This window comes from Lutjanus erythropterus, chromosome 4 (assembly GCF_056507025.1).
Source record: "Lutjanus erythropterus isolate fLutEry1 chromosome 4, fLutEry1.hap2, whole genome shotgun sequence".
Taxonomy (NCBI): domain Eukaryota; kingdom Metazoa; phylum Chordata; class Actinopteri; order Lutjaniformes; family Lutjanidae; genus Lutjanus; species Lutjanus erythropterus.
This window is the reverse complement of record NC_139320.1, coordinates 12,412,665-12,438,632: the sequence shown is the minus strand read 5'-3', so window position 1 is coordinate 12,438,632 and position 25,968 is coordinate 12,412,665. Positions and strand designations below refer to the sequence as shown.

Genomic DNA, 25,968 nt, shown 5'->3' with positions numbered 1-25,968 from the left:
AACTCTTGGTAAATTGAACTGCTGCTGAGGCTGCAGTCATAAACCAAACCTGTATGTGTGTCTGTGAATGTGTATATTAGCCATGTGTGTTGTAAGTTTCCCTTTTTCCTTGTCCAGGAGACAAAAACGGGAAGAGTGAGGATGGTCTCCTTTCTCCTCACTTTCATCTCCGCCTATGTAGTTAAGCCTTAAAATGTCTTATATATGATTTTGATAGATCTTTGATTGGAACATTGGGTGTACTGTGACACTGTAATGAAGACATAGGTGAGCTGTTTCAAACCAAGCTCCCTGATTCTCTTGTTCAAACCTTTTTACTTTTTTGACAGAATTTACCTGAAATAGGTCTTCATTCATAGTGGTCTTAAAAGTTTTACATTTAATTTGTTGAAACCTGCAGAAACCCTGAGTAAAGCAGTTACTGTAGCTACAACAATTAATCTATTAGTTGTCAACTATTAAATTAATCGCCAACTATTTTTACAATTGATTAATCGGTTTGAGTCATTTTTCAAGTAAAAGGTGTAAAAGTTCTTTGATTTCAGTCCTATATTCCAGTATTTTTTGGTTTATTTACTAGACTTGCGCCGATTTCAACTTTCTTAGCCGATTCCGATTTCCGATTTTTTAGAGGTCTGACCTACCGATTCTGATTTTGGCCGGTTCCGATTTTCAGTCTTTCTAAGAACTGTAATTGACAGCATTCACAAAGATTTTTGCAACTTTTCTTGTAAATGTGTTAATAATAAGACACTGACTATTAAATATTCATTTAATACTTTCTCCAAAATCATCCATCATCATTACAACCAGGCCTTATTATATATTTTAATGAAATGGGTGAATTGGGTGAACGGGATGTGATTTCACGTGATCTTTTGTGGAAGCGGATGTAAACAAACCGGAGACTAACGCGGTACAACAGTTTGAAGTAAAACTGGATGAGAAAATGTTTGAGGAGACACATCAACACAGGTTTTAACTGTCCCTCTGTGAACAGCAGTCTGCTGCTAGCTTGCTAGCATTAGCCTGAAGTGCGAGAGAGTTTACGGCTGTTTTGCGACATTGTCAGCTGCTCTGTCTCGTTGTAGACTGTCTGTCTTCTCTTTTCTGCTGTGCGCATGACGTGACCATCGTGCAGAACATGTGTGTGACAATGACGGGCACAGAACCGGATTTGTGACGCTGACCGGCCGGTCGGTCAAGGCCAGTCACGTGAAAAGCGGCCCCATTCCGAGCATTGCCGATTAATCGGTGCAAGTCTATTATTTACTCCTCTGTGTCAGTAAACTCAATATTTTTGGGTTGTGGACAAACCCAAGACCCACTTCTTGGGCTTACGGAAACAGTCACATTAAAATGTCAGAAAATTGTGAAAAATGTCATAGTACCAACAAATAAATGATTCATCTATAACATAATCGACTGATTAAATGACAATGAGAATAATTGTTAGTTGCAGCTCACAGTTACAGATCTCTGCTACCATCCTCGCCATCTTTGTTTAGGCTCTCTGAAAGGTTGGATGTCTGATGTCCAGTGTTGGGAGCCTTACTTGGTTCATAATAATTATCCTGCTTCTCCATGATTTGTCTGTCTGTCTGTCTTTCTCTGTGTATATGTCAGTGATGGTGGGATGTACACTCACTCTCATTTTCCCCATATCTATCTACACCATGGGGAGTCATCCCTTTCCCATTATTTGCCCACAGCAAGAAGAGCTCATTATAGAAGCCAGACAGATGTGCTCTCTATTTGTGTCAAATGGGCGGAGAAGGTTGTGTGCGTCTGTGTGTGTATGTGAGATAGCAGGAAACTGTCTATGTGTATTGTTTTAGGTAGTTCTAAGTGTTTGACTGCATTTTTGCGTGCCAAGCATTTTCATTGTATAGCTAGAAGCGTGATAACACAGTCCGTGTGTGAAAAGCATGTTAAAATTTACATCTTTGTCTGGCACGTTTCCTGAACATGCTCATTTTCTGTCTTTGTTTTCCAGTGTTGAATACAACTCCATTACTCACGCCATGTCTCATGGCACTCTAACAACTATCTTGTCTGCTAATCAGGAGAACTAATTACGGGTCCTCTTTGTCTGTTTCAGAAATCGAGCGATAGCCGATTATCTACGTTCCAATGGATATGAAGAGGCATATTCCACTTTCAAGAAGGAGGCGGAATTAGATAATGTGAGTAGATTAAGGGTGGACACATACATCTGCACAGCCAATCAGACCAATTTATACAAACAATATGCCTTGATTTCCACTTCATTTGTCACCTTAGTCAACATGTTCAGGAGTGTGACCGGGAGCACCTGCACCCAATTATGGTGGTTTGTCTGATTAGAGGGTCTATGCAACATGGTCGTCCTAACTAATCTTGAGAAAAGCTTTTATCCACTTGTACATGTTGCATTTGAAATACCACTCTGATATATATATATATATTTTTTTTTTATTTTATTTTATCAGTTACACCTGTACAATCTAATGCAGTCCAAGACAACAGTCATACATGAAAGTATATATTTATGATGCCTATAATGTGTTTTTGCCATTGTCATAGGGATGTTAATTTAATCATATCTCCTAGCATTGATGTCATGATTAGTATATAGCATTGTATTTGCTCAGTTATAAACACATTTAGTCTACACATTTCCAGTCATTTCAACAAAATCACATAATTATAAATGTGTAGGGATTGTAATCCTTCATATATATACTACCCCACCTTCAGAGGAAAAATGAAATAAATTTAATATCTGACATTAATCCTTTCAATCAATAACTATCTATTTGGTGCAGATACTGGGTGTCCATTGTGATGCACCACCAGGTCTGCTTTGTGCTTGTTCAATATGATGTCTAGTGTCTGGAACACTATGCTTAGCCAGATAGAGGTCAGGTGACTGAACATATTTACAGTTTAGCCATACCTTCTTGGTTGCCTTGTTTTTATGCGTGTGTTTAATTGCACACTAGTATCCTGGTTTGTTGGGTATCCTGGTTATTTTTTGAAAATGTAAACAACTTATACAATCTTAATCACCCTTAAAGATGAAAGTTGGCACCCAAAGCCCATAGTCATTGTGTTATTTCATGTATAATGTACAGTTGTATAGAGCCATAGAGTGAATGAAAATGTGCTGTTGTCTGCACCCCTGGAAAATAAAACCATAGTAGTGAGAATGTTATGTATTTAAACACATTGTACAACTAAAATTTGATCCCTGTAATTCCAAAGTTTCAGGAGCTCCAGTGCTCACTGGCAGATTGTTAGCTCATACTCCTGCTTATTTCTGATTCATCTCCTTTTCATCTGAGACTCTTTTTCATCAAATTTTTCCTTCTGCCTTTCTGTAGCACCTCTTCTTTCACCTTGCGCTCACATGACTCCCCACCCCCTTCTCCTCTGTGTCTTTATTCGCTCATCTTCCAGACGTTTTCTCTGTGGCAGCCCTATGGAAGCTGGCTGAATAATAGATGAATGGCACAGAGGGATGGGTGCACCCTGTTGGGTGTTAGTGCTCAGCCACACACACACACCTTGGCAGCACCAAGCTAAACAACCAAGCAATTTTTAGCTCCGTTTCCCTGTCACCACATTGTTAAAACTGCATTGCCCAGGACTTTTTTAATGTCTCTCAAAAGTGGTTAGATTTTTTCCCCATTGAGAATTTAATGTTTTGTTGTTGTTTTTGTTGTTGTTTTTTGTTTGTTTTTTTAGAGTAGCAATTTAAGGTTGATGCTATTTGAGCCACTGTGCACTAGCAGGTTTTCATAATAGGAATAATTAATACAAGTCATACATTGCTCTTTTTATTTACCTCATAAAAGAAAATGTACATACCAGCATGGATGCATAAACGCACACATGCATGGGTACTACCCGCTGTCAAGAGACTGGCAGGCTACAGCGAAGTCTGGCACCGTGTGTGTGTGTCTGTCTGTGTGTGTGTTGGTGTAATGGGCAGTCTCCAGGCAGATGGCAGATTAGATGATGGCAGACTTGTCCATACTGGGTTCCTTGCTTTCCCTCCATGTTTTCTTCCTCCTCCATTTCTCTGCATTACCTCAGTTCACGCCTTTGTCTTGTTCTGCACCTCATGTTTGTCTGAGGAATCACCTCTTGTCATTCAGAAGTGTTAAATATAGCTGTTGGTGATGCCTTCAGCTCTCCACACCTCTAGGATGTCTGCTTTTGTCTCCAACCGAGGCTGAGGAGCTAGCTGTGAAATTGGAGTGCAACGCTAATTTTCTCCCTCACTGGCACTCATGGCTGTCTGTCAGTGTTGGTTTTTGATGCTTTGATAGTTAGTAACAGCCTCAAGGCATTGTTATACACACAGTGGCAAAAAACTGTTGTATTGTTGAATAATGTTAACAAAAAACATCCACTTTCTTTTATTAGTTTTTTTGCCTGGGGCTTTAATTTCATTAAAGGGTAAGAAGATTCTAAATAATGTAGTTAATTCACTGTAGTATTTCTGAACATTGACAGCTCATTGTGAGAGACCTTTCTGAATATTGTTTAAATTTCAGTTTGGAATTTTATTTAGAGCTGAAAAAAGTAGTTGATTTACACAAAATTAGCGCTGCCCCAAACTAAAGCTTAGGTATGAGGCAAGCTGCCTGTCAAATGCTAATGGAAAAAGCAGTAATGATCCTTAATGTATTGTAACAACCAGCACTTTAAGAAAACAAATACTCTCAGACGTATTAACATAATGGATGATGTATACTTTACATATTAATTAGCTAGGTTACAAACTCACTCCTCAACTGCTTTGGGCCTCCTGTCTCCAACTGTCCCTGTCTTGGGCAGTATCTGTTTTTCATACATTCATACCTTCCTGACATTTTAATGGGGTTAGCAATATTATGGCAGTATTTCTGTAAAACGGCTTTACTCAACTGTACTCCACTGAACTGTAATTCTCCCTTAATGAAAGTGCAGCTGATCATCATAGCAACACTATTCCTGCAGATGGACAAACAACACGCTCAGGAGTTCTGCTTTAGTCTTGAGAAGCTGCATCCTTTATTTACTGACAAACTCAAACCTAAACTATATTGACACTCTACATTTTCAGCCAGACTAACAGCAGTGATCTCCTTTTCCTTTGCTCAGTGTGCATTTACCATCAGTCCTACACCATAGACAGGTTATTCTGACCAATCAGCCAATCTTTGCTGTGTTTGCTGGCTCACCTATCTATCTATCTATCTATCTATCTATCTATCTATCTATCTATCTATCTATCTATCTATCTATCTATCTATCTATCTATCTGTCTATCTATCAATCTATCAATCTATCAATCAGGACCAAAATACTCCCAAACAGGGGCAGAGGCATTTTCTTTTCTTTTCATTTTTACTTGTTAGTCTTGTTAGTTCGTTTCAGCTTTTTGGGTGTGAAGATTTGCTAATTTTCTATGTCTTTCATAATAGTAATTAAAAATCATTGGATTTTTGATTGTCATTTGAACAAAGCAAGTAATTTGAAGACAGCACTGTAAGCTCTTGGAAAAGGGGACAGGAATTTGACATTTTGCTGACCAAATGGCCAGACAGTTAATTGAGAGTATAATCAGCAGCTTATTTGATAATAAAAATAATCATTAGTTGAACCCCCTAACTTTATTTTTATATTTCATATAATGTAGCAACAGAGAAAACATGCCACCACATTGTTTTGTTTCTGTCTTGGCAGTAAGGAACAGACTGTATGTGCCATGAAGTCAGTTATGTAAAAGCTGGTGGCCAGCTCATGGTATTAGCCTGCAGGTAGAATCAGGTTTCCGTCTGCCAGGACGGCCACAAGTTAACTTCCACTGCTGCCTTCAGTACCGGGTGTGTGGCTGTAAGCTGCCTAAGCCTTTCTTGTCTGCAGGAGATTAGCTTGTGTGAGAAGGATTAGGACTAGGGTGTGTGTTTGTGTGTGTAGTATGTATGTGTTTGAGTGTGTGTGTGTGTGTGTGTGTGTGTGTGTGTGTGTGTACAGTAGGTTGGTGGTGTCTGGCAGTCACTGTTGGCCTGTGAGGGGTGTGTAAATAATTCCCTGTTCTTTCTTACTATAGCCAAAGACCTCAGCATGCCACTCCAGCTGCCCCCCTTCCCATAGGCCTCATTGATTATGCTGAGCCCACGACTTTGATTGGCTTTCTTCACATGTTTGACAGATATCCTTTTTTCTGCCCCTCCTTTCTCTCTACAGAATGAAGAATTGGATAAGAAGTACGCCGGCCTTTTGGAAAAGAAATGGACCTCAGTCATCAGATTACAAAAGAAGGTTTGTGGGGTTTTTTTCTCCTCAAAGAATGCTTGTGGGGCTTGTAGTCTTGTGAATGGTTTGTGACATTACTGCTGAATCCACTCTTAACACTGAAAGGAGGTCTGCTAAGGAATGGAAATCATTAATCCAACTATTAATATATAATAGGTTGTTTAAACACAGGCATCAGCAAAGTTAACACCCTTGAAACCTTATGTATACCTTCTCTGGCATATTAATTTCTTTTATTATTGTAAATACTGCCAGGATTTGCAGGTTTCTGGGGGGATTGTTGCAGCCTGTGGTGTTCTTTTAAGTACCTGTGACAAAAATAAAGATACAAAACAAATAAATACATAAAACACTGAATTATTGATCTCCAAAATATCACAAAGTGACCTGCTCTGGAAAATTAATGGCAAATTGCTCAAATAAAATAAGTGTTTTAATTCATTAGCCCAGGGATTACCATGCGAAATGCCCCACTTGAATATCTTTTTACTAAGTCTCTGATCAGACATCTCAAAATGTCCCACTTGAATATCATTTTAGTGAGTCTCTCCCAAACATCAAATAGGTCCATATTGCACAGTGTTGCAACATGTATGTTCACAGAAACCCTAAACACCAGAAGCATAATCGGACACAGGAAGAACACATGAATTATAGACCTCTGTATAAGTATGAAATCCCAGATCCCAGGTATAATTATCTTAGCATATTCATCTATATACTTAACTTTACACCTCTACACTGTTAACTTGTACCTGTACACTCCGTGCAGGTGATGGAACTTGAATCCAAACTGAATGAAGCAAAGGAGGAGATCACCCTGGGTGGGCCTGTAAGTCAGAAGCGTGACCCCAAAGAATGGATTCCACGCCCACCAGAAAGGTACGCGCTGAGTGGCCACCGCAGTCCAGTCACCCGTGTCATCTTCCACCCAGTCTTCAGCGTCATGGTGTCAGCTTCAGAGGATGCAACAATAAAGGTCAGTACTGCCGGATGGTGGGAAATGGTGATTTGACAGTGGATTTGTTGCAGAGCTCTCCTTCAAATGGATGTGGTTGTGGAACAAATAACCATAAGCTTTTTTTTAATTTGAAAGCGTGTTTCAACTGTTTTGAGGGTTTTAAAACCAAATCCTTCAGAGCTGAGAGTCTGCAAGTTTTCCAAATTGAAGCTACATCAAATGACTTCGCTGATTAGGTTAGTATCTTTTAGCTGAACGTGTGCAGATCAGAGAAATCGCTACTGAAGTTTCTAATTAAAACTTTCAGGGTTGTGCTCCCTTTTTGCACATGATCATATAGCTATGATCTGTTGTGTGCATTTATTGATCCATTGTTTTCTGTAAGGATGTTCCTAACAACTAATTTCCCTGCCAGTTAAATGGAAATTTAAATTTGCTCTGAAAGTCATGTAGTCTGAAATTAAGAAAAGACTCAGGGGTAGCAAACAAGGTCATATTGGTTGGGTGAGCGTGGCTAGCATGCTCTCTTTATTTGTTAACGTCCATATGCTTGTGCTTAGGTGCATACGCATCTCAGCGTATTTCAAGTAACCACAGTAGCTACAGTTGTCAACCCTTACGATGACCATGAAACTATATATCTGACACTCCTTTGGCTTTAGGATATAATTCACTGTGGACATAATTGCTGGAATAAAGCATCATAATGAACAGATCAAATTGGGTTGACAGTGATAAGGGAATGTGGATAAGATTTTTCTTTCTTGCTTGAGACTAATTTATAATTCAGTGAAACAGTGTCAGCTGACATGTTGTCAGACATTAATGTTGATAAGAAACAGTACTGAAGTCAAACTGAGGTCACAGATGCTGTCATGTGCTGCAGAATCGGGTTTAGAATGAAGTTATTCATTCAGCAATTGTAACTGGTCAGAATATAGATGTTGATGTTATGTCTCTGAAACATGCATAGATGAGTTGTGAAAACAGATAACAGGCAAATTGAAGTAAGTAGAAGTAAATGCATTTCTTTCAGTTCCCCACCGTCCGATTGATAAACTGACAAGGAAATATTTTCCTTGAATCTCCTTTTTTTCCCTTTTTTTCACTTAATGGAGAAGAATAAAAATTGTTTACTTTGGTGAGATGGACGAAAGAAAGGGAGAAAGTGGTCAGTCCATTCTCTAAGTCAACATGTGCTGGCGTTGCATTCTGGGAAAGTAAACAAAACTCACCTGTGCTGAATGTCCGGTTGCTATAGTAGCAACTGAACTATAAATACAATGTTCTGTCAGCCCACACATTGTCACGTGACACTTTCATTTAAGTATAAATAGAACTTTAGTGTACAAATATACAGTAGGCACACAAGACAAGGCGTTAACCATAACAACCTGTTTTAAAAGAAAATTTGTTTCAGATATAGCTGAATAGTGACTAAGAAACTGTTTCTACAAATCATTATTCAGTGCATGACGCCTTCCAGCTACACATAACCAGCTCAGACAGATAGCACAGCTGTGGCTCTGTATGGGTAATATTTGAGTATGCTAATGTTTTCATTGAAGATATTTAGACTAAAGCAGACACATTTGGTTTCAAAGAAGACTTCATAAAGATTTATCTGTTTTGTGATTTTTGGAGCTTCCTCTGTTCGTCTTTGGATATTGGCCCACTAAAAATGCAGACATGCAGTGTGTAGTTCAAGGTGATAAAAACGCATCACGTGGCTTTAGAGGCAGACTGCAGTGTCCTTTTGTTTGTTTTCACACGTCCTCTGCACATTACAATAACACGATTCAGGTTTAAAACCAACAGAGTGGTCTCTTTTAATTTCGTGCCAGCTTGGTGGCAGCTCTACCACACACAGCTTTTACTCAGTCTGTTGAACGCTGCTCCTCTCTCCTCCTCCTCCTCTCCATCTATTATGCCTCATTCTTGAGCGTTGCCTCCACTGTTATATCTCTCCTCTCTAGACACGCCCTGGATTACACATCTCTTTCTCACTCTCTGTTGTCTATGTATCCCTAGATTCCATATATAAACTCGATGCTCTGTCCCTGGGCTATTTTTGCAGCAGCAGCTCTCTTGCTTCACTGCACAATGCCAATACTCTGTTGAGCTGTTTGTTCTGCATATTTTATTCATGAGACAATAAGAGACACATGTACATCTCCTCAGCTACACTCACACAGCAGGGATTCCTCACTCCGTTTTGGCATCTTCTTCTTTTTCGACCCCACCCAGCCCTCCCACTGCAACCCCGCCTCCCAGCATCCTGCCTCATTTATCTTCCACTTAAAGCATCAGCTGCCCCACCATGACTACCCACCATCACAGCCCTCCATCCCTCAGGAGGAAATCTAAAATTCAGCCCTGCTTTCTTGCACCTCTCTTCCTGGCTGCCTCATCTCTCAGCAGCCTGGCCTGACTCCCCCTGTGTCCTAGTTTTCTTCTCCTGAGCTGCTCTGTTAAATTTTTAACTGAGGAGGAGACCTTGTGCTCTTTACTCTGTGTCGCTGACTGAGAGGCTCATCAGCTTTCCACCTCATGTCAGTGAGGCTGCCTAGCCTGGTGATCAGACTGAGCTGCCATTTCATTGTATTCAGTCAGCTGGATATTGTGCTATATTAGACTATTGTTAAGAGGAGGGGTGTTTTTGTTTTGTTTTGCCCAGATCAGTTAGTAGTGAGCAATGTAACCACAGACAGACCACAGACTTTAGGAAATTCTGAATAAAAAAAACATATTATTGAATTGGTGCAATATTATACAGTAGTTTATTTAGATATCTTGCCTATCTGTTGGTTTAGAACTTTGTCTTTCATAGGACAATGTGGCCATTTCATCCAGCTACTTCCTCATTGATATAGCTGCTTTAATTTTCCAGTGTCATAGCACTATCCTGCATGCTATTCTGCACCATATTTAACCATTTTTCAAAGATTGAGTGACTGTGGGAGAGGTTTGCTCTCCAATGACTGTGCATAGTCGAGGACTTGTGACATGCAGGCTTTACCTGTGTTACCTTTTCCAGATATTTGGGCTTGCACTGGTTTGTAGCTGGCAGCTAGCCTTAGCGGTCCAGACTGCTCTGCTGATGTAGGGTGGTGTCATTCATGAACAGGAACTTCTCTGCAGCAGCAAACCCAATACTTGGCACTCTAAATGCAACCTGAGCATCTGGCCCATCTGATAGTCACAGCGCTGTAGCAAATGCTTTACTGCCCTTGTATAGAAATTATTTGAAATGAATGCGCCCCACAGGTTTTACTGGCGCCTGATAGTGATGCGTAACTACAAGGTGCCTGTCAAAACAAGGAAGTTTTTTTTTTTTTGTTTTTTTTATATGACAAGATGCCAGTCACATATGCTGTTTGAGGGTCCATGGTTTTTATTTTACTGTTTCCTGGAAGTTACTGGTTCAGGCCTGGAAAGAACTAAAGTTGTTTTTTCTGTAAGTCAGCCTACACTAACACTAACTACACTGTACAGCTGCAACAATCTCATCCATGCGAACCACTATTTTTGTGGCTGCTTGATGTAGCTACCAAGCTATGCAGGAAGATGACGTTGACATTCTTGTCCCTCCCTCTTTTTTATGTTGTCATTCTCTGGTCCTCATTCTCCCCCTCTTCCTGTCCTCACCCTCTCTCCTCTGCCAATGTGGCAGATCATTGTGTGACAAGATATGTTACCTTGAGCTCAGCTCTAACCTTTCACAGTATGTAAATCAGCAGGTCCTGGGTACAGCACTGTGCTCACTCAGACATGACATCCACAGGCCAGGTTAATTTAAACAAGGGCAAAGCACTTGGGTGTCAACATACACATTACTTATTTCATAAGTAACATATCCAAACAAAATCTTTGTATGATTGTTGACCTGGTAATGATAGGACAAGATCCAAGGCATTTTCATTGAAAGAATGTAAACTATTAATCATAATGATTTTTTTTAATGAGTTTTCTGCTGTAATAATGCCCTGGAGGAATGCCAGTAGGAGCCATGGGTGACACAGCATTAGGGTTACAGGTAGTTAATGGATTATGTGTGCCTTAGATGCTGCTGCTAAATACTGTTTTATATGTGCAGACTGCTAACCCTGGTGTACCTCCAAACACATTAACTGCATTGATCTTCTCCAGGATAAACCCTCCCTCACTATGCACTTTGTACCTCGCGGCCATCTGTACTGTCTGTAGCTTCCTTTAGGGGGGCAGTAGGACTAAGGGGAGGGGGGGTCTCCCGTCACCGTCTGCCAACAATCCCCCACCCCAAGAGGGGAACCAAGGAGGGTTTATCCCTCCGTGACAAACCGTCTGTCTGCTTGAAAGCCAGAGACATAACAGCTTTCTCCAGCTAGAAAATCAGGCTTATTCCTGTTCACTCCATACTCTGTCTGCACTCCAACTGGCAGAGTCATACTCAACACAATAAACTGTCTCTCTGTTTTTATCAGGCCTAACTGTAACCCTAATCGGCATCCTGGCACATGCATCCCTGCCATTAGCAGCAATACTGCGTCACAGATTCTGTAATTCAATATACATAGAGTGTGTGGTATCTGCAAACTGAGGCTTGTAATGAGCTCTTAAGACTAACGCCATTGCAGTACAGTAAGTTTTAATAATCCTGCTATCAGCGTATTTTATTGCTGGAACTGTAATGTGACTTCTTCAGACAGCTTGGCTCTCTCTTCTCAGCTTCTCAGCTTGGCTGCTCAGCTGAGAAACGAAGATGTGACACAGGGCCACAGATGATGTGACATTTGGGGGCTTTGCTGGGGTTTGGAAAGGGATTCAGCTTGAGATGAACGGCATAACTGTGTTAGTCAGTGATACAGAGATTAGCTATGTCTGTTAGTGGAACTCATATGTAGGTTTCTCTGAAGCTAATGTGTGAATATGTTCTCTTTTCCAGGTTTGGGACTATGAGACAGGAGACTTTGAACGCACACTGAAGGGCCACACAGACTCGGTGCAGGACATCTCTTTTGATCAGACCGGCAAACAGCTAGCATCTTGCTCTGCAGACATGACTATCAAGCTGTGGGATTTCCAAACATTTGAGTGCATCAGGACCATGCATGGTAAGAAGATAAAACAGTTTTTTTTTGGTTTCATGGTGCTTTGTATGAATTTGCAGCCACCATTTGTGTTATCTATGTAAACACACCCTGTTATGGTTTCAACATCATTGCTGTATAAATGCAGCTTGTGAGTACACACAGGGCTCAGGTGGTGCAGATGCTGATCGTTGTCACATTTGATGCTGCTGATGAGCCTCATTCTGCTCCAATTCACAGCACCCTAAGCCGAGAGTCACAACCAGCTCTGACAGATTGACTGTTTTAGCCATCTTGTCTCTTTTAGTACTCACACTACTCCCCAACACAGTATACTGCTACAGCCACTTGGATCCAGCTATTCTTATAATGTTATCATTTACAATCACTCAAATTAGTTAGTGGTGGAAATCTCCTACAGTCTCACCATTCAGTTCTGATTCTATGATGTGATTATAAAATGAGTATCAATGCAGCAAAACGACTGATTTTATATCAGTACCCAGCTGTACCCAGGACCTGCTAATTGTATATATCTTATTTTACAATCATATTTTTAAAAACTTGCATGGCGAAGAGATTTGAGTTTTAAATTTCCTATTATTGACTGTTCTGCATTGATTCATAATCTTTCAAGAGAGAATTGCAATGCATCTAAGAATCTATTTTGAATAAGCCTATTCTTTTTTACTTATCTGAGAATTAAAGCTGTAATGATTAAACAAGCAGTGGATTGAAAAGAAAATTGTTGCCAACTATTTTGATAATCAATTTCAGTAATTTTTAACATTAATGTCAAACATTTGTTGGTTCCAGCCTCTTAAATTAAGGATTTAATGTTGTTCTTTGTCATTAATGGTGGTAAATCATGCGTCTCTGGGTTTTGGACTGTTGATTTGACAAAATAAGCAATTTGAATATGTCCCTTTGGGCTCAGAAATTGTGATAAGCATTTTTCACAATTTTTGACATTTTATAGATTAAACGATTAATCAGTAAATTGTGTTAGTTGCAGCCATACTGAGAATGTACTACACCATTGGTCACGTCATAACTGAAGCAGCAGCAGCATGCAACCCCTCTTTTACACCCTTATTGCCAAGTAAATGATGGCAGCGTAGTCTACATGTGCCCTCAGGCCCTTCTGATTGTAAGAGCCAGCATTCAAATGTTTTTTTCCCTCGTTGGAATTGTGAGAAGGCCCCCTATCAGCCAGCCAGCAGCAGCCTAAACAATATGAAGCCTCAGCATTTCTCATTTTGCTTCCCTCTTCATAAGTCTGCTGGAAGTGCCTATAATAAGCCTATTTAGCAAACAGACAGACACTCATCACATTATTCAGTTTATGCTGGACTTGTAAATCCTGCATTTTCTGTAAGTGAGCAACAGATTTCACTGGTTGCCAGTCTTTTCGTTTGTAAATAGGGGTGTGAGCGCCTGGCACACTTCGTCAAACAGACGAGCTGTGTTCACACTGTGCAGAAAAATACATAAGTGCAGAGATCACCGTCTAAAACTGTCTATTACACACAGCCTGCTGTCTAGCTTTGTTCCCTTCCATTTCCTCACCATCCTTCTTTTTTTTTTTTTTTTACTACCATTCACTTTTAATTCATCTACTCAACCTTTCCTCCTTTTTTCATCCACTCCTCCTTTTTCACATCTTTAGAAAAAAACATAAGGCCAACTGGTGAAGTAGATTAGTACCGATTTGGACAGCAGTTTAATTATCCTCTTCAGCAGCAGATAGCACTTTTCTGTGTAGCTGCCACCCGTTATTATAGCCTGATGGCATGTGTATGCGCACACACAAACACACACACACACACACACACACACACACACAGAGAGCATTAAGCTGGCCTTTTAGAGTATACTTACTGTTGTCTTCATCTGTTTAGCAGCTTAAATATGGCCTAGCATCTAGGTAATTAGGCATCTCTTATTCTCCATGGAGCAAAGTAAAGCCTCAGCAAATTGGCTGCCTCACTTGTCATTTAATTGGCTAATTACGACCAAACCCATTGTTTTTTTGGCGCTGTTGGTGGCTGGTGACATGCTTTTAAAAAAAAAATCAATACTGAATTTTGATTCCTGTGATTTGACTGTTTAAAGGAGGATAGATTAAAGGGATCGTGTTGCTCTCTGAAACTATCAGATAACATTTTCCACTAGCTTGAAAAGTTGCTCAGAAAGCTTGCTCACTCTTATTGAGATCTTGTTTTGTCTGTTTTTCAGGACATGACCACAATGTTTCGTCTGTAGCCATCATGCCCAATGGAGATCACATTGTTTCTGCCTCAAGGGACAAAACCATAAAAATGTGGGAGATGGCAACTGGGTATGCAACCTTTTTTTAAGCCTGATATTCTGTTTTATTTATCACATCCACTCTGACACTATAATAACTCCTTTACTGTTTTTGCCTGCCTCAGCTACTGTGTGAAGACCTTCACAGGCCACAGGGAGTGGGTCCGTATGGTGCGGCCCAACCAGGACGGCACACTGATTGCCAGCTGCTCCAATGACCAAACGGTGCGTGTTTGGGTTGTGGCTTCCAAAGAATGCAAGGCTGAACTGCGGGAGCACGAACATGTGGTGGAGTGCATCTCCTGGGCACCAGAGAGCGCCTACCCCATCATCCTAGACGCCACAGGCTCTGAGGTAAAGGACCACCCAGACCTCTTTCTCTTTTCTATATTCTCAGTCATGCACTAAGAGAGGGTGAGTGGGAATACTGTTGAATTACACTCCAACAAAGTTAGACTGTGAGAATTTTTGAATCATGTGTAGCAGAGGTGTAACAGTACATTATAATCTGGATTGACATATCGATTCAATGATCCAGTAACATAGATGCAAAGTGAAAACATCAATCCATCCGAGATAAAATACTGAAGAAACATGACAAACCTTGCCAGACATTCAGTCTGCTAATCTGTTATCATTATGGCAGTATTAGCTGCTCTGTTTCTTCAACGTTGGGCTGAAATAACATGCATGCAGAATAAAATTCTTCTGTGATTTTCATGTAATTTATTAAGCTATAAGTAAAGGAAAAGACTGCAAGCCACCAGGCTAATTCATGAAAAGTAAATTGCCATAGACTTAATAATGGTGACTAGAAAAAATCTATTGTTTTGTGCCTTTACAGTTACTGTTTAGCCAAATTTGATACTTTTGTTAGGCCTTCTTAAGATGTTTTATGTGTATTGGAGGAGTCAATTTAAAGTGAACTTTTTTGCACTTAACTGGTTACAATTATTTACAGTTTTTTTGTGTTGTCTTTTTTTCTTTTATGAACAAAATCAGAAAAGAATGGAGTGTCACTTTTTTCTGTGACTGATTGTGTTGAATTGGCATATGATTGTTTCGTGTCAATCACAGGCTCCAGAATCAAATAGAATAGAAATCGTATCGTTGCAAGCAAGAAATAGGTCGAAATCCTATTTAATATGCGATCCATGGTTGAAGTGACTTGTCCACCAAGTGGCATGTATTTCAACTTATCATTCTTAAATTTCTTTCACATATCATTGTCATTTTATTAGTTATTGCAGTAAATATATTATACATTACTCTTTTAAAATAGTGATTGTTGGTGCAGAATTGACAGAAAAAAGACAGATGTGTGCTGTGTCTTCTGCTCCGAAGCGCGTGAGTCTGTGTGTCATGGAGTCTTCATGAAAGGAAGAGAAACTGATTTAAAAGACATCACTTTGGCCTTCCTCAGTGAAATCCTGTAGGCTGAGAGTTGGGGCATTTTAATTGTTGTAACTATGGAACTGGGCATACATTTTGTATATTGTAACTCTGCGACACAGCCATCAGTGTTGATAGGCTAATTAATCGTGACGTCTAACCAATCAGATAATGTTGTGAGTAGGACATTTAGCGGGACTACAGAGTGTAGTATTGTTATACCGTGTTGAGTATAATTATCTATTATATATGGATTGTTGGACGTTGTGTGATCTGTTGCACCCCTGCTAACAGGTTAACTCATGGTTATGTACCTAGGCTAAGAGAGTTTGATACAACGTTAGATAAAGCTGTGGTTCTCTCACAGTATCAGATGGTGGAGAGTATGTTCCATCTCTACACGCGTAGCCATGTCAGCGAGTCTCGTACGTCACTGCTCAGACTCTCAGCCATGTGAACAAACCAGCTTGAAATGGAGAGTGTGTGTGCATGCATACACAGACGGAATATCAGCATGGCCTCGAGTCAGCCCAGACTCCCTCCTCATGCCTTGTGATCCCAACTGTGTCCAATTGCGGCCTTGTCAGATTAAAACAATATTTGCCCCTGCAGCACTTGTCCCAGTCTAACCTGTGAGCAGTGAAAACAGAGGCTGATTTTTGATGTTGTTTTGTTTCTTAGCCAAAGTGCAGAATAAACTTGTTACTGCCAGATAAATTTGAAAGATGGATACCTGACATCAGAGAGACTGCAACTAACAATTATTTTCATTATCAGTTAATCTGTAGACCATTTTCCATACAAAAATCTGAAAATGCCAAAAAAAAAAAAAAAAAAATCGATTACCTGTGTGTCTAAGATATTAAGTCTTCTTTCTTTAAAAAATGACTCAAAACAACTAAACAATTGATCAATTAATCGATGCAGCTCAAATTGGCTTAGTTCACATGGCAGGTCTTAATGCTCAATTCCGATTATTTGGTGTTTTACATTACCTTTTAAATGTGACCTATATTTGACCTACATCGATTCCTGTGTGAACAGTCGACGACCCTGAACAGACCCGCATGCGCATAAGAACAATAACAAAGACGTCAGGACGTCACGTGCAGCGCACTGTTTACAGTATTGTGCTGAGAAATGTTTGTTCAAAATCCACGTCTATTCTGTATTTACCGCCTAGGAACCGGCGCACAATTGTGACGATTGTCACTCAGTTGCTCTAGAGTGACGTGAAAGTCGCATTAAATGCGACATGATTTTTCAGACGGCGGGCACGTTGCAAAATACCAGACACATATCCAATATAGTACCACCTCTGAAAGCGACCCAGGTTGGATTTTAAAAAAACAGATTTCATGTGACTCAAGCTGTTCACAAGTCATGAAAATCTGACCTGGGTCGCATGTAGGCAAAAAGATCGGATTTGGGTCGCATTTCACTGTCGTGTGAACCAGGCCTAAGTCACGAGTTTGCATATGTGATTTCAAACTACTTGCAGTCGACCTCATAACAAGTATTTTGTTTGGAATGTTCCTTTGCTCTATATGTGCTAGAACAATGATTGCCTTTTTTCATTTAAACTCAACACATAAACACAAACAAAAGAAAGTGTATGTATGATGTTTGAATATGAAATCTATATTTCTTTAAAGATTGATGAGATGCAAAGATGCATTTTTGGAGAATCTACAGACAAAATCATGAAATTTCTGAAGTTCATGACAAAATTGTGTTAAGAAGAAACCGAAGTAATTAGTAGTATTTACCCAGGAGACATGGCATTTGTATGGAAATATCAGTTACATAATTTTCAGGGAAGTTTTATTTATAAAGCACATTTGATTACAGTGGTAGATTCAAGGTACAGAGAAATGGAAACACCAAGTTAAAATAACACATTTCAAAGTTAACACAATTAAAAAGAGCAAGATAAAATGGATAAAGTTACCAAAACTAAAACAAGACACAAAAACATTTGAATAGACCAAAGCAGTTTCACTTATTTTGTTTTTTGCTTGTAGATGCACCTGTTGCCTGTTTGAACACAATCTCCACTGAAGCAGTTAAAAATATTAGGCATGTAATGACTGTAATGACTGTTCGTTCCAGTGTGCCTGACACAGCTTTTAAACATCTTTGTTATTGTGTTAACAGTTCTTGGTGGTAAATGTAGCAGTTAATGAATTTATTTGAGTTTATCTGTGTCCTTATCGTGACCCGTAATGCATGTTTTTCACATGCTTTGATTTCTCTCTCATTCTAATGAAACAGGAATCGTTTCAAAGCCACAGTTCCTTAAAATAAAATTAGATTACCTTTTTAAAGTAACATGGTTTTGTCCTTGATTCCACTTATGCAATTTGAGTTTTGAAGTTCTTGCCTTTATTTGAATATATGTGTAATATTATCTGTGTTCTGTGCTAAAAACAATGAATTACAGACATGTTGTATGAGTTTTGTACTTTTATCATTCATACTCATTTGTTTCCCTCTTTGTGACTAAACAGACCAAGAAGACTGGAAAGCCAGGTCCCTTCCTGCTTTCTGGCTCCAGAGACAAAACCATCAAGATGTGGGATGTTAGCATTGGCATGTGCCTTATGACACTGGTGAGGACCATCTTAGGATAACAGCCTTTAAAGGGATAGTCAGGATGGTTTAGAGTGGGGTTGTATGAGGTACTTATTATATAGTCAGTGTGTTATCTACAGTGGATCCTGGGAGACCCCGCCAATTTGGGGAAGCAGAGAGGAGTACCAGCACAGAAGTAATTAATATACTGCTGTGGACAGGGTCAGCAACAAAACGTTTTGTAACCACCTAAAAAAATAAATATGAGTTTAAGCATACGCTGTATTTAGAATCTTTTTGCTGGTTTTAACATGCTGTCCAACAGCCTTTTCTTAGGGGAAACCACTGTTATATAAGCCAAATATCAGTCTCTCCAAAGCAACAAAATTCTGCAAGGAAAAACAGTAATTTTACCTCACAGAACACGGGAGTTACTGGTCTACTGCTGCCTGGATTGGTTAGTTAGTTTGTGTTATTGTGTGACTTTGGTGAATTTGATGTAACCTTTTAAACACCAATAACACAAACAAACTAACAGGTCGATGCAGCGATACACCAATAACTTCTGCGTTCTGTGAGGTAAAATTACTGTGACTTTGGAGAAAACATTATTTGACTTGCGTAACGGTGAGTCCCCTCAGAGAAGGCTGTCTGGGAAGATAAAGTGCAGAAAATATTTTAATAGTGTATACTTGATGATTGAGTGATTGATCGATTTTGTTTTTTAGTCAGCTGTAATATGTTTTGCTGTCCACAGCAGTACATTCGTCCAACTATTGACTATCAATAAGTATCTCAAAAATCCCCTCTTTTAAATCATCAGAACTACCGCTTTATCTAATTATATTTTTTGTAAAATATCTATACAGTGAATTCATTTTGCTTCATGAGATGAACTGGTTTGCAACTGGTGTCTTAAGCAGTGTCTCTGTGTTCTCACAGGTTGGCCATGATAACTGGGTGCGTGGTATCCTCTTCCACCCTGGAGGCAAGTTTATTGTGACCTGTGCAGATGATAAGACCTTAAGGATCTGGGACTACAAGAACAAGCGCTGCATGAAAACCCTGTGTGCCCACGAACACTTTGTTACCTCTCTGGGTAAGCAGCCTCTCACCTCCTGAAAAAGAGCTTCATCCTTGTTATTGTTTGACCAGTTGGTCTCCTGAGGTGCAGCAGGAACCTCATTGGACAGTGCAGCTGGTTTCACAAATATCTGCTTTAGCCAAGGGTTGAATAATTGTAAAGAAGCCCATTTTCTCCACCGGCAGTGTGTGGAGCGTCCTTAGGGTTGCTCGCAGCTGGGGTTTAAGAGGTAGACAAGCGCTCGAGGATTTTCCCGCCTCTCCCTCCTCATATCTGCAGCTTTTCAGCAGATCAAGGCTTGGGAACTCTCCTGAGGAGCTCTTCAGCCAACTTTTCCTTGGCAAGCCGTTTGAAACCCAGTCCTCTTAAATCCTGCTTCAACCAAAGAGGATATATCGCTGTGAGCTATTGATGTGATGAATTCTGGAGCGGTGTGGAAAAGACAAAGCACCTTTGTTTGAAATCACGGGAGAATTTTTTTTTTTAACCCATTTTCTAAAAAAAATATCATCCTGTCTGTACAGACAATACAATTCCTAGTGCTTGTCTCCAAATGTGTTTTTAAATAGCCCGATAATCTGACTGAAATACCATTTCACTTCATTGTTCAGCCCAACATCATTTTCATGTTCATTTTCATGCTTATTTTTAGGAGGATTATTTTTTTTGGTTGGTTGTTGCCCAACCAATCAGTCATTAGTGCTCAATGATGGTGACATCAGGGGCTTTAAAAGAAGAATTCTGCAATGACATTGTCAGCGTCTTGGCCAACCAATATTTTGACTTGCATCTCTATAGCTCCAGCAATCTCATCCATACTTCTATTTTTTGGCAATTTTTTGTCATTATTTTAATGAATGCAACTATTTTTCTGGCTCTTTCAAAGGCAAATTATGTTCCCATATTTAATCCCACCTACAGACCTCTGATTGGTTCATTTTTCTACAACCAGCAGAAACTGTGGCTGTGGTTAAAATCACATACTAACATATTACCTACTACATAATCAATATGTACTGTCTACTAAATGAAAGCTTAAGTGTCACTATCAGCAGACTGTTCACAATGAATTATTTCTAAGCAGTATGTCTTTTCTACATCACATGACTATCAATCACAACATTATTGGTCTGAGCTACCACTGAATGAAAATTAATTATCACGAACATAAATCAAAATGATTTCTTTCACTTTTCTTTTACTATTTTACTGCTCTGGATTGGTTATAATCCATGGCACAGAGCGTATAGTATGAGACACAGATAATTGCAAAAGAGAGTGCTTAATTTCTATTTTATCTATTTTATATATGTTATAACCATCCAATCATGTTAATTTTTCAAATATAGGTCAAACAAGGATAATAGACATATCAAACACATATAAACATCAGAAACAGTACCATAGTACTGTGCAGACTATAATCACTAAAATGATGCCCAGTTACTCTATAAACCGCTATAAGGCTGTTGAGTATGTTCAGTGAGCTCATGGCGCATACTCAGGAAATATTGCTAATCCCAGTATACATCTGGGCATTTCTCACATACACAAAAACCACATAATATGCAGCTGGAACACACCTCATACTCAGTTTGATGTCATACTTAGTATAAATCGCATGTTAGTATGTGGTTCCAAACACAGCCTGTGACTACCATTTAACTTGCTGGAAGAATCTGAGATGCAGTCAGTCATTCATATGGGTGGGTGTTAATAGAAATTAGCATAACAAGTCGCTGTAATATTATCCAGGAATCACATACACATCAGATCTGCACCCAAGTATCGTGTTGGCATTTATATCGCCCCAGCCTGATTCAGAGGTCTGAAGCCAGGATAGTTTTCAGATTGTTGAGAAACACTGGTAAATATGTGCAGTAGTTGTGTTGCATTAATTCTTTAGTGATTCTTATCTTAAACAGAGCTTGCATCTTTTTTTTTTTTTTTTTTTGCTTTGTTCTGATGATCTTTTCTTTCTTTGACAGATTTCCACAAGGCTGCTCCCTACGTGGTCACTGGGAGTGTAGATCAAACATTAAAAGTGTGGGAGTGCCGCTGATTTGGACCTTGGAGGATTGGACCACCACCCCAATTACCCAGGCGCTCCTCTGGATTCCACCTACCCTCCTGCCATCCCACCTCCTCTTTCATCCCACCTCCCCTCACCTAACCTAAACCTCACCCGCACATCTTCATCATCGTCATCATCATCATCATCTCCTCCAGCTGCACTTACCACCATGGTTATTTACCCATCATCGCTCTCTCTGGTCCAATAACTATTGTTCCTCTATGTAAATTATTCCTGGATGTAGATCGAGCTATTAAATGTTACACAAAAAAGTATTCTTGCATGGTAATCCAAAATTGTATACTGTAAATTTACATAACGTCTAGAAGTACCATAGGTTTACCACGGGGCTGGCCGTCTGTCACGCAGCCTTACCGACCAACCGAAGGCAGATGTTTTTGACTGGGTGTAAAATGTAGGGCACTAAAAACCGATAATTTAAGAAATGACAGTGTCTTTATGTGTAAGATTTATTTTTGTCTATTTTTTTATTTAGGATTTTTTTTTTCTGTTATTTCTCTCCTTCACTGTCGTAGTCTGTTGGTGCCTAGCTTGGTGAAACGTTCGAGAGATAAGGCAGGAAAAAGCATATATGATGCGATAACGATTGTCTGTGGGGCTTTGTTATTGAAATAATCTGTAGCTTTATAACATCACTTCTCAAGTGTGCATACCATTTCTCTTCATGTGGAACTAGGTAATATTTTAATGGCTGTATATACGAATGTTTCAAACTGTTGTCCTTGGACCTCGGGGGCTTGAAAACAGCTTTGTACTCTGTACTCATGGTGGCACATGAACCACTGATAGGCTTTAGATAAATTATCCCATTTAATGAATCTGCAGAGAAGAATAAAATGTTTTAAAAGTGGCTTTGTGAGTAAGAAGCCCAAATGTAAAGAGCAAGTTTGTTTGGCTTTCGCTGTCAGTGAGCGCCCTGGGTCACAGCAGAGTTCAGGGATTACACCTGTTTAATCTCCAGCACTTGATAAAGACCTTGGGTGTGTCTCCCGTCAGGAGACAATTTCCTGTGACCTTGCATGTCAGACTTTTGTTGAACTGAAGCCTCTGTCCACTCCCAGACTCCTTACTGGTCAGTCTTGGCAGGGTGTGGTGTACCATAGGAATTACGTAAAGTCAGAAGACGCTCAGTTGTCCCACGGCGCCTCTGAAGACGACAAACACGAGAAAACATGCGGAGTCAAAGTGAGCCCCCTGGGTTTGATATCTGGGATGTGCAAAGATCTCTGATTTCTGAGGGGTGAAATATATGTTCTGCTTAATAAAAATGGTTTTGAGTAAGAAAGAATCAGTTTTCTGTGAAAATATGACATGTAAATTTAGCTTGTTATTAAGAGATTTGGCAATTTTGTATTATCGCACTAAAGGATGAACTGGATGGGAATTTAGGATTAGTGAGGAAAAGCTAGCAGCGGACATGCTAAGTGGTCTGTTGATGCCGTTTTGTCTGTAGAAGGGTCTGATGTTGAGGTTGTTTTTGTTTTGAAGAGCTCACTCAATGTAAAAAAAAAAAGAGGCAGTGGCAGCTCCGTACAGACGTGGAGGATTTCTACAGACAAACCCTTCAGACCACCCCATATGTATGTATGCAGACGTCTTCTGAGTGGCTTTCCTCGAACTGTAAAACACGAAGATTTTTTTGAAAGACTGGAAACATACCTGTAAACCAGTCCATGCTGTAGAAACAACCATTCCACTCCCCTTGGAGGACAAAACAAATGAAACATCTTGCTTCTAACTGTAGCTGACAAGGTGGTTCATTAATCTTGCACATCCCTGTTTTCACTAAATCTTTGGTCGTTTAATGACGATCAGAGACAACGTTAAAATTTAATGATGTTGATAAATGCATAAACCTATAATTTCTGATTAGCCTTTTCATTCCAATGCAGTTCTTGGCTAATAAAGAATTCCACTGCTTAACTGATCTTCATATCTTCGCTTCTTTGCCACATTTTTCCTCTTCCTGTGTGTACTGGATGTGGTGATCTGCTGCTCAAGCTCCTGCTAGTGGCTACTGTGAGCCTAATGTGACCTGTCGATGTAGCACTGCTGCATGTAAACCTGCACCACAGGCAGAGCTGTCAGAACAATACTCTACTGTAAAAAAAAAAACTTAAATACTGGAGCCCTTCTATCAGAGACCAGTTGATTTGAATAATGAGGTGAGAAGGTGTGTCTGTGCTCAAAGTATTTTTTTTTTTTTCTTCTTACAGGAAAGTTTTGGAAAATACACTTATTTTCTTTCTTGCTGAGAATTAAATGAGAATATTGATACCGCTCTGATGCTTGCACTGTAAATATGAAGCTGTAGCCAGCAGCCAGTTAGCTTAGTTTGGCATAAATACTAGAAATGTGGAAACGGCTAGCTTGGGTCTCTGCAATGATAACAAAATCCAAGCACCTATAAAACTTGATTGTTAAATCTGTACAAAAACTGAAGTGGGAAAACAGCTATGTTGTTTTGTGGGAATATGTACTATTAATTTAAATTAATTATGTTTTATTGTATTTAATTCACGTGAAAGAAACTAATAGATGCATAGCCAGGCTGCTGCTTTTGACCATCCATCACTGCTTCACAACAGCATAATAGAATCCCTGAAATTCAGTTTTGTTGTGCCACCACAAGACTTCCTGTGGCCCCATCTGGCCAACGCTACCAAAAATTTCTGGGGGAGCCACCGTTTATTGTGGGTTATCTGCTGGACCGTTTCTTAACTGGAACCAGTAATTTGCTGAAGTCTCTGCTGGTTGCTTGGCAACAGTGCAGTCAAAACATTTTTGAACATAGCGTTTCGATTTTTATGTAAGGGATAATGTACAGTGAGCGGATCATTGTAGTAAAATAGAGGAGCCTCTGCAGGACCCTGACGCAAAAAAAAAAAACAGTAATTTGACTCAAAGTATTTAAACTTAAAAAATGGTTTTATTGTTTTTAAATAATCTAGAATCTATGATCAGAACTGCTTCTATAACGTCTGGTTAGACAGCAGCATATTCAGAAATAACAGACTGTAGAATTCTGATTCTGATTCTCAGTCAGAGTTAAGTATTCACAAAAGCCATGTAATAGTGTGAAATAATCCTGACTGGGTGATACAGGACTCGAATCACCCTGAAGAAGTTTATTTCTCAATATTGACCTGTTCACTGCACATTATCCTGCTTCTGACACAGCTACTTACTTAAAAAATTAATAATAATACTTTGACAAAATATTGATATAAATAAAAAAGTTTAGGTCTTTACTTGTATAAAAGAGATCAGTTAGTGATTCTCATGACAGTACAGTTGATAACTCGGACGTTCTTTACATTAAAACAGTTTGACACTCTCTTACAGGAACCAGTAACTTCGTCACATCTGGAAGGGAACCCTTAATTTCTACATTTTTTGTGATATTTGTATTTCTTTAGAACTGTAAGATGTAAATATGTTTTACAATGTGTGGTTAAGATCTCCTTAGGCTTAGGGACAAAAAACGCAGATCATGTTTTGGGTTAAAATGATCACTCTCACAAGATCTGTCGCAGCTCTGGGGTTCCCTTTTAAGCACAACCCTGGTTGCCTGGCAACTGCTCTCTGCCATTGTTTAGAGCCAGGCTTGCTGTTCCCACCTGTCCAGTCTTTTCAACTAAACTAAGCTTACTGACTGCTGGCCCCAGCTACATATTTATCGTATAAACATCAGTGTTATCAGTCAACCTTCTCATTTAAGTCTCTGCAAGAAAGTGAACAGGCATAAGTCCCAAAATGTTAAACTCTTCCGGTTACGCTGCTGTGTCCATTGTTGGCTGGCTTGGGTTCAGACAGCTCTGTTCACTGGTTGTAGACAGGCTGGTTTTGTTGTGTGTGTGTGTGATGCTATTTGAAGGAGGTTGACCTCCTCTTCTGTAAATGCATTGGGATTGTGGCAGACTAGGATGTCCCAAAGGAGAAACCCTCTCATATCTCCCTTTGGTGTGTGCCCCCTTACAAAGGTCTTATTTTTTCTACAAGCTGTTCTCTCTGTCCTGACTTCTCTGGGTGGAGAATCAGCTGATTTTGTAGTCCTACAATTTGGCATGGCTAATGAAAATGCCAATGTGTTCAATGTTCTAGCTGAAGCCAAAAATAGACATTTGTCAGTACAATCCGGTTTAGCTTGATAAATCAGCTTCCTTTTGTTGGTCCAACACTGTGACCAACT

General features: G+C 39.6%; 1 protein-coding gene across 1 annotated transcript in view; it reads left to right on the top strand.

Annotated features, from left to right (window-relative positions):
- LOC146328137 (lissencephaly-1 homolog) overlaps nt 1-23,703 on the top strand; it is a 39,638-nt gene extending 15,935 nt beyond the window's left edge. Inside the window, exons 2-10 of the mRNA XM_084716995.1 lie at nt 2,102-2,186; nt 6,223-6,297; nt 7,064-7,270; nt 12,177-12,345; nt 14,560-14,662; nt 14,757-14,985; nt 18,534-18,635; nt 19,540-19,696; nt 21,670-23,703. Of these exons, the coding sequence (XP_084573121.1) occupies nt 2,102-2,186; nt 6,223-6,297; nt 7,064-7,270; nt 12,177-12,345; nt 14,560-14,662; nt 14,757-14,985; nt 18,534-18,635; nt 19,540-19,696; nt 21,670-21,743 (1,201 nt within the window). The 3' untranslated portion in view covers nt 21,744-23,703. The remainder of the gene's footprint in view (nt 1-2,101; nt 2,187-6,222; nt 6,298-7,063; nt 7,271-12,176; nt 12,346-14,559; nt 14,663-14,756; nt 14,986-18,533; nt 18,636-19,539; nt 19,697-21,669) is intronic.
- The last annotated feature ends 2,265 nt before the right edge of the window (nt 23,704-25,968 follow it).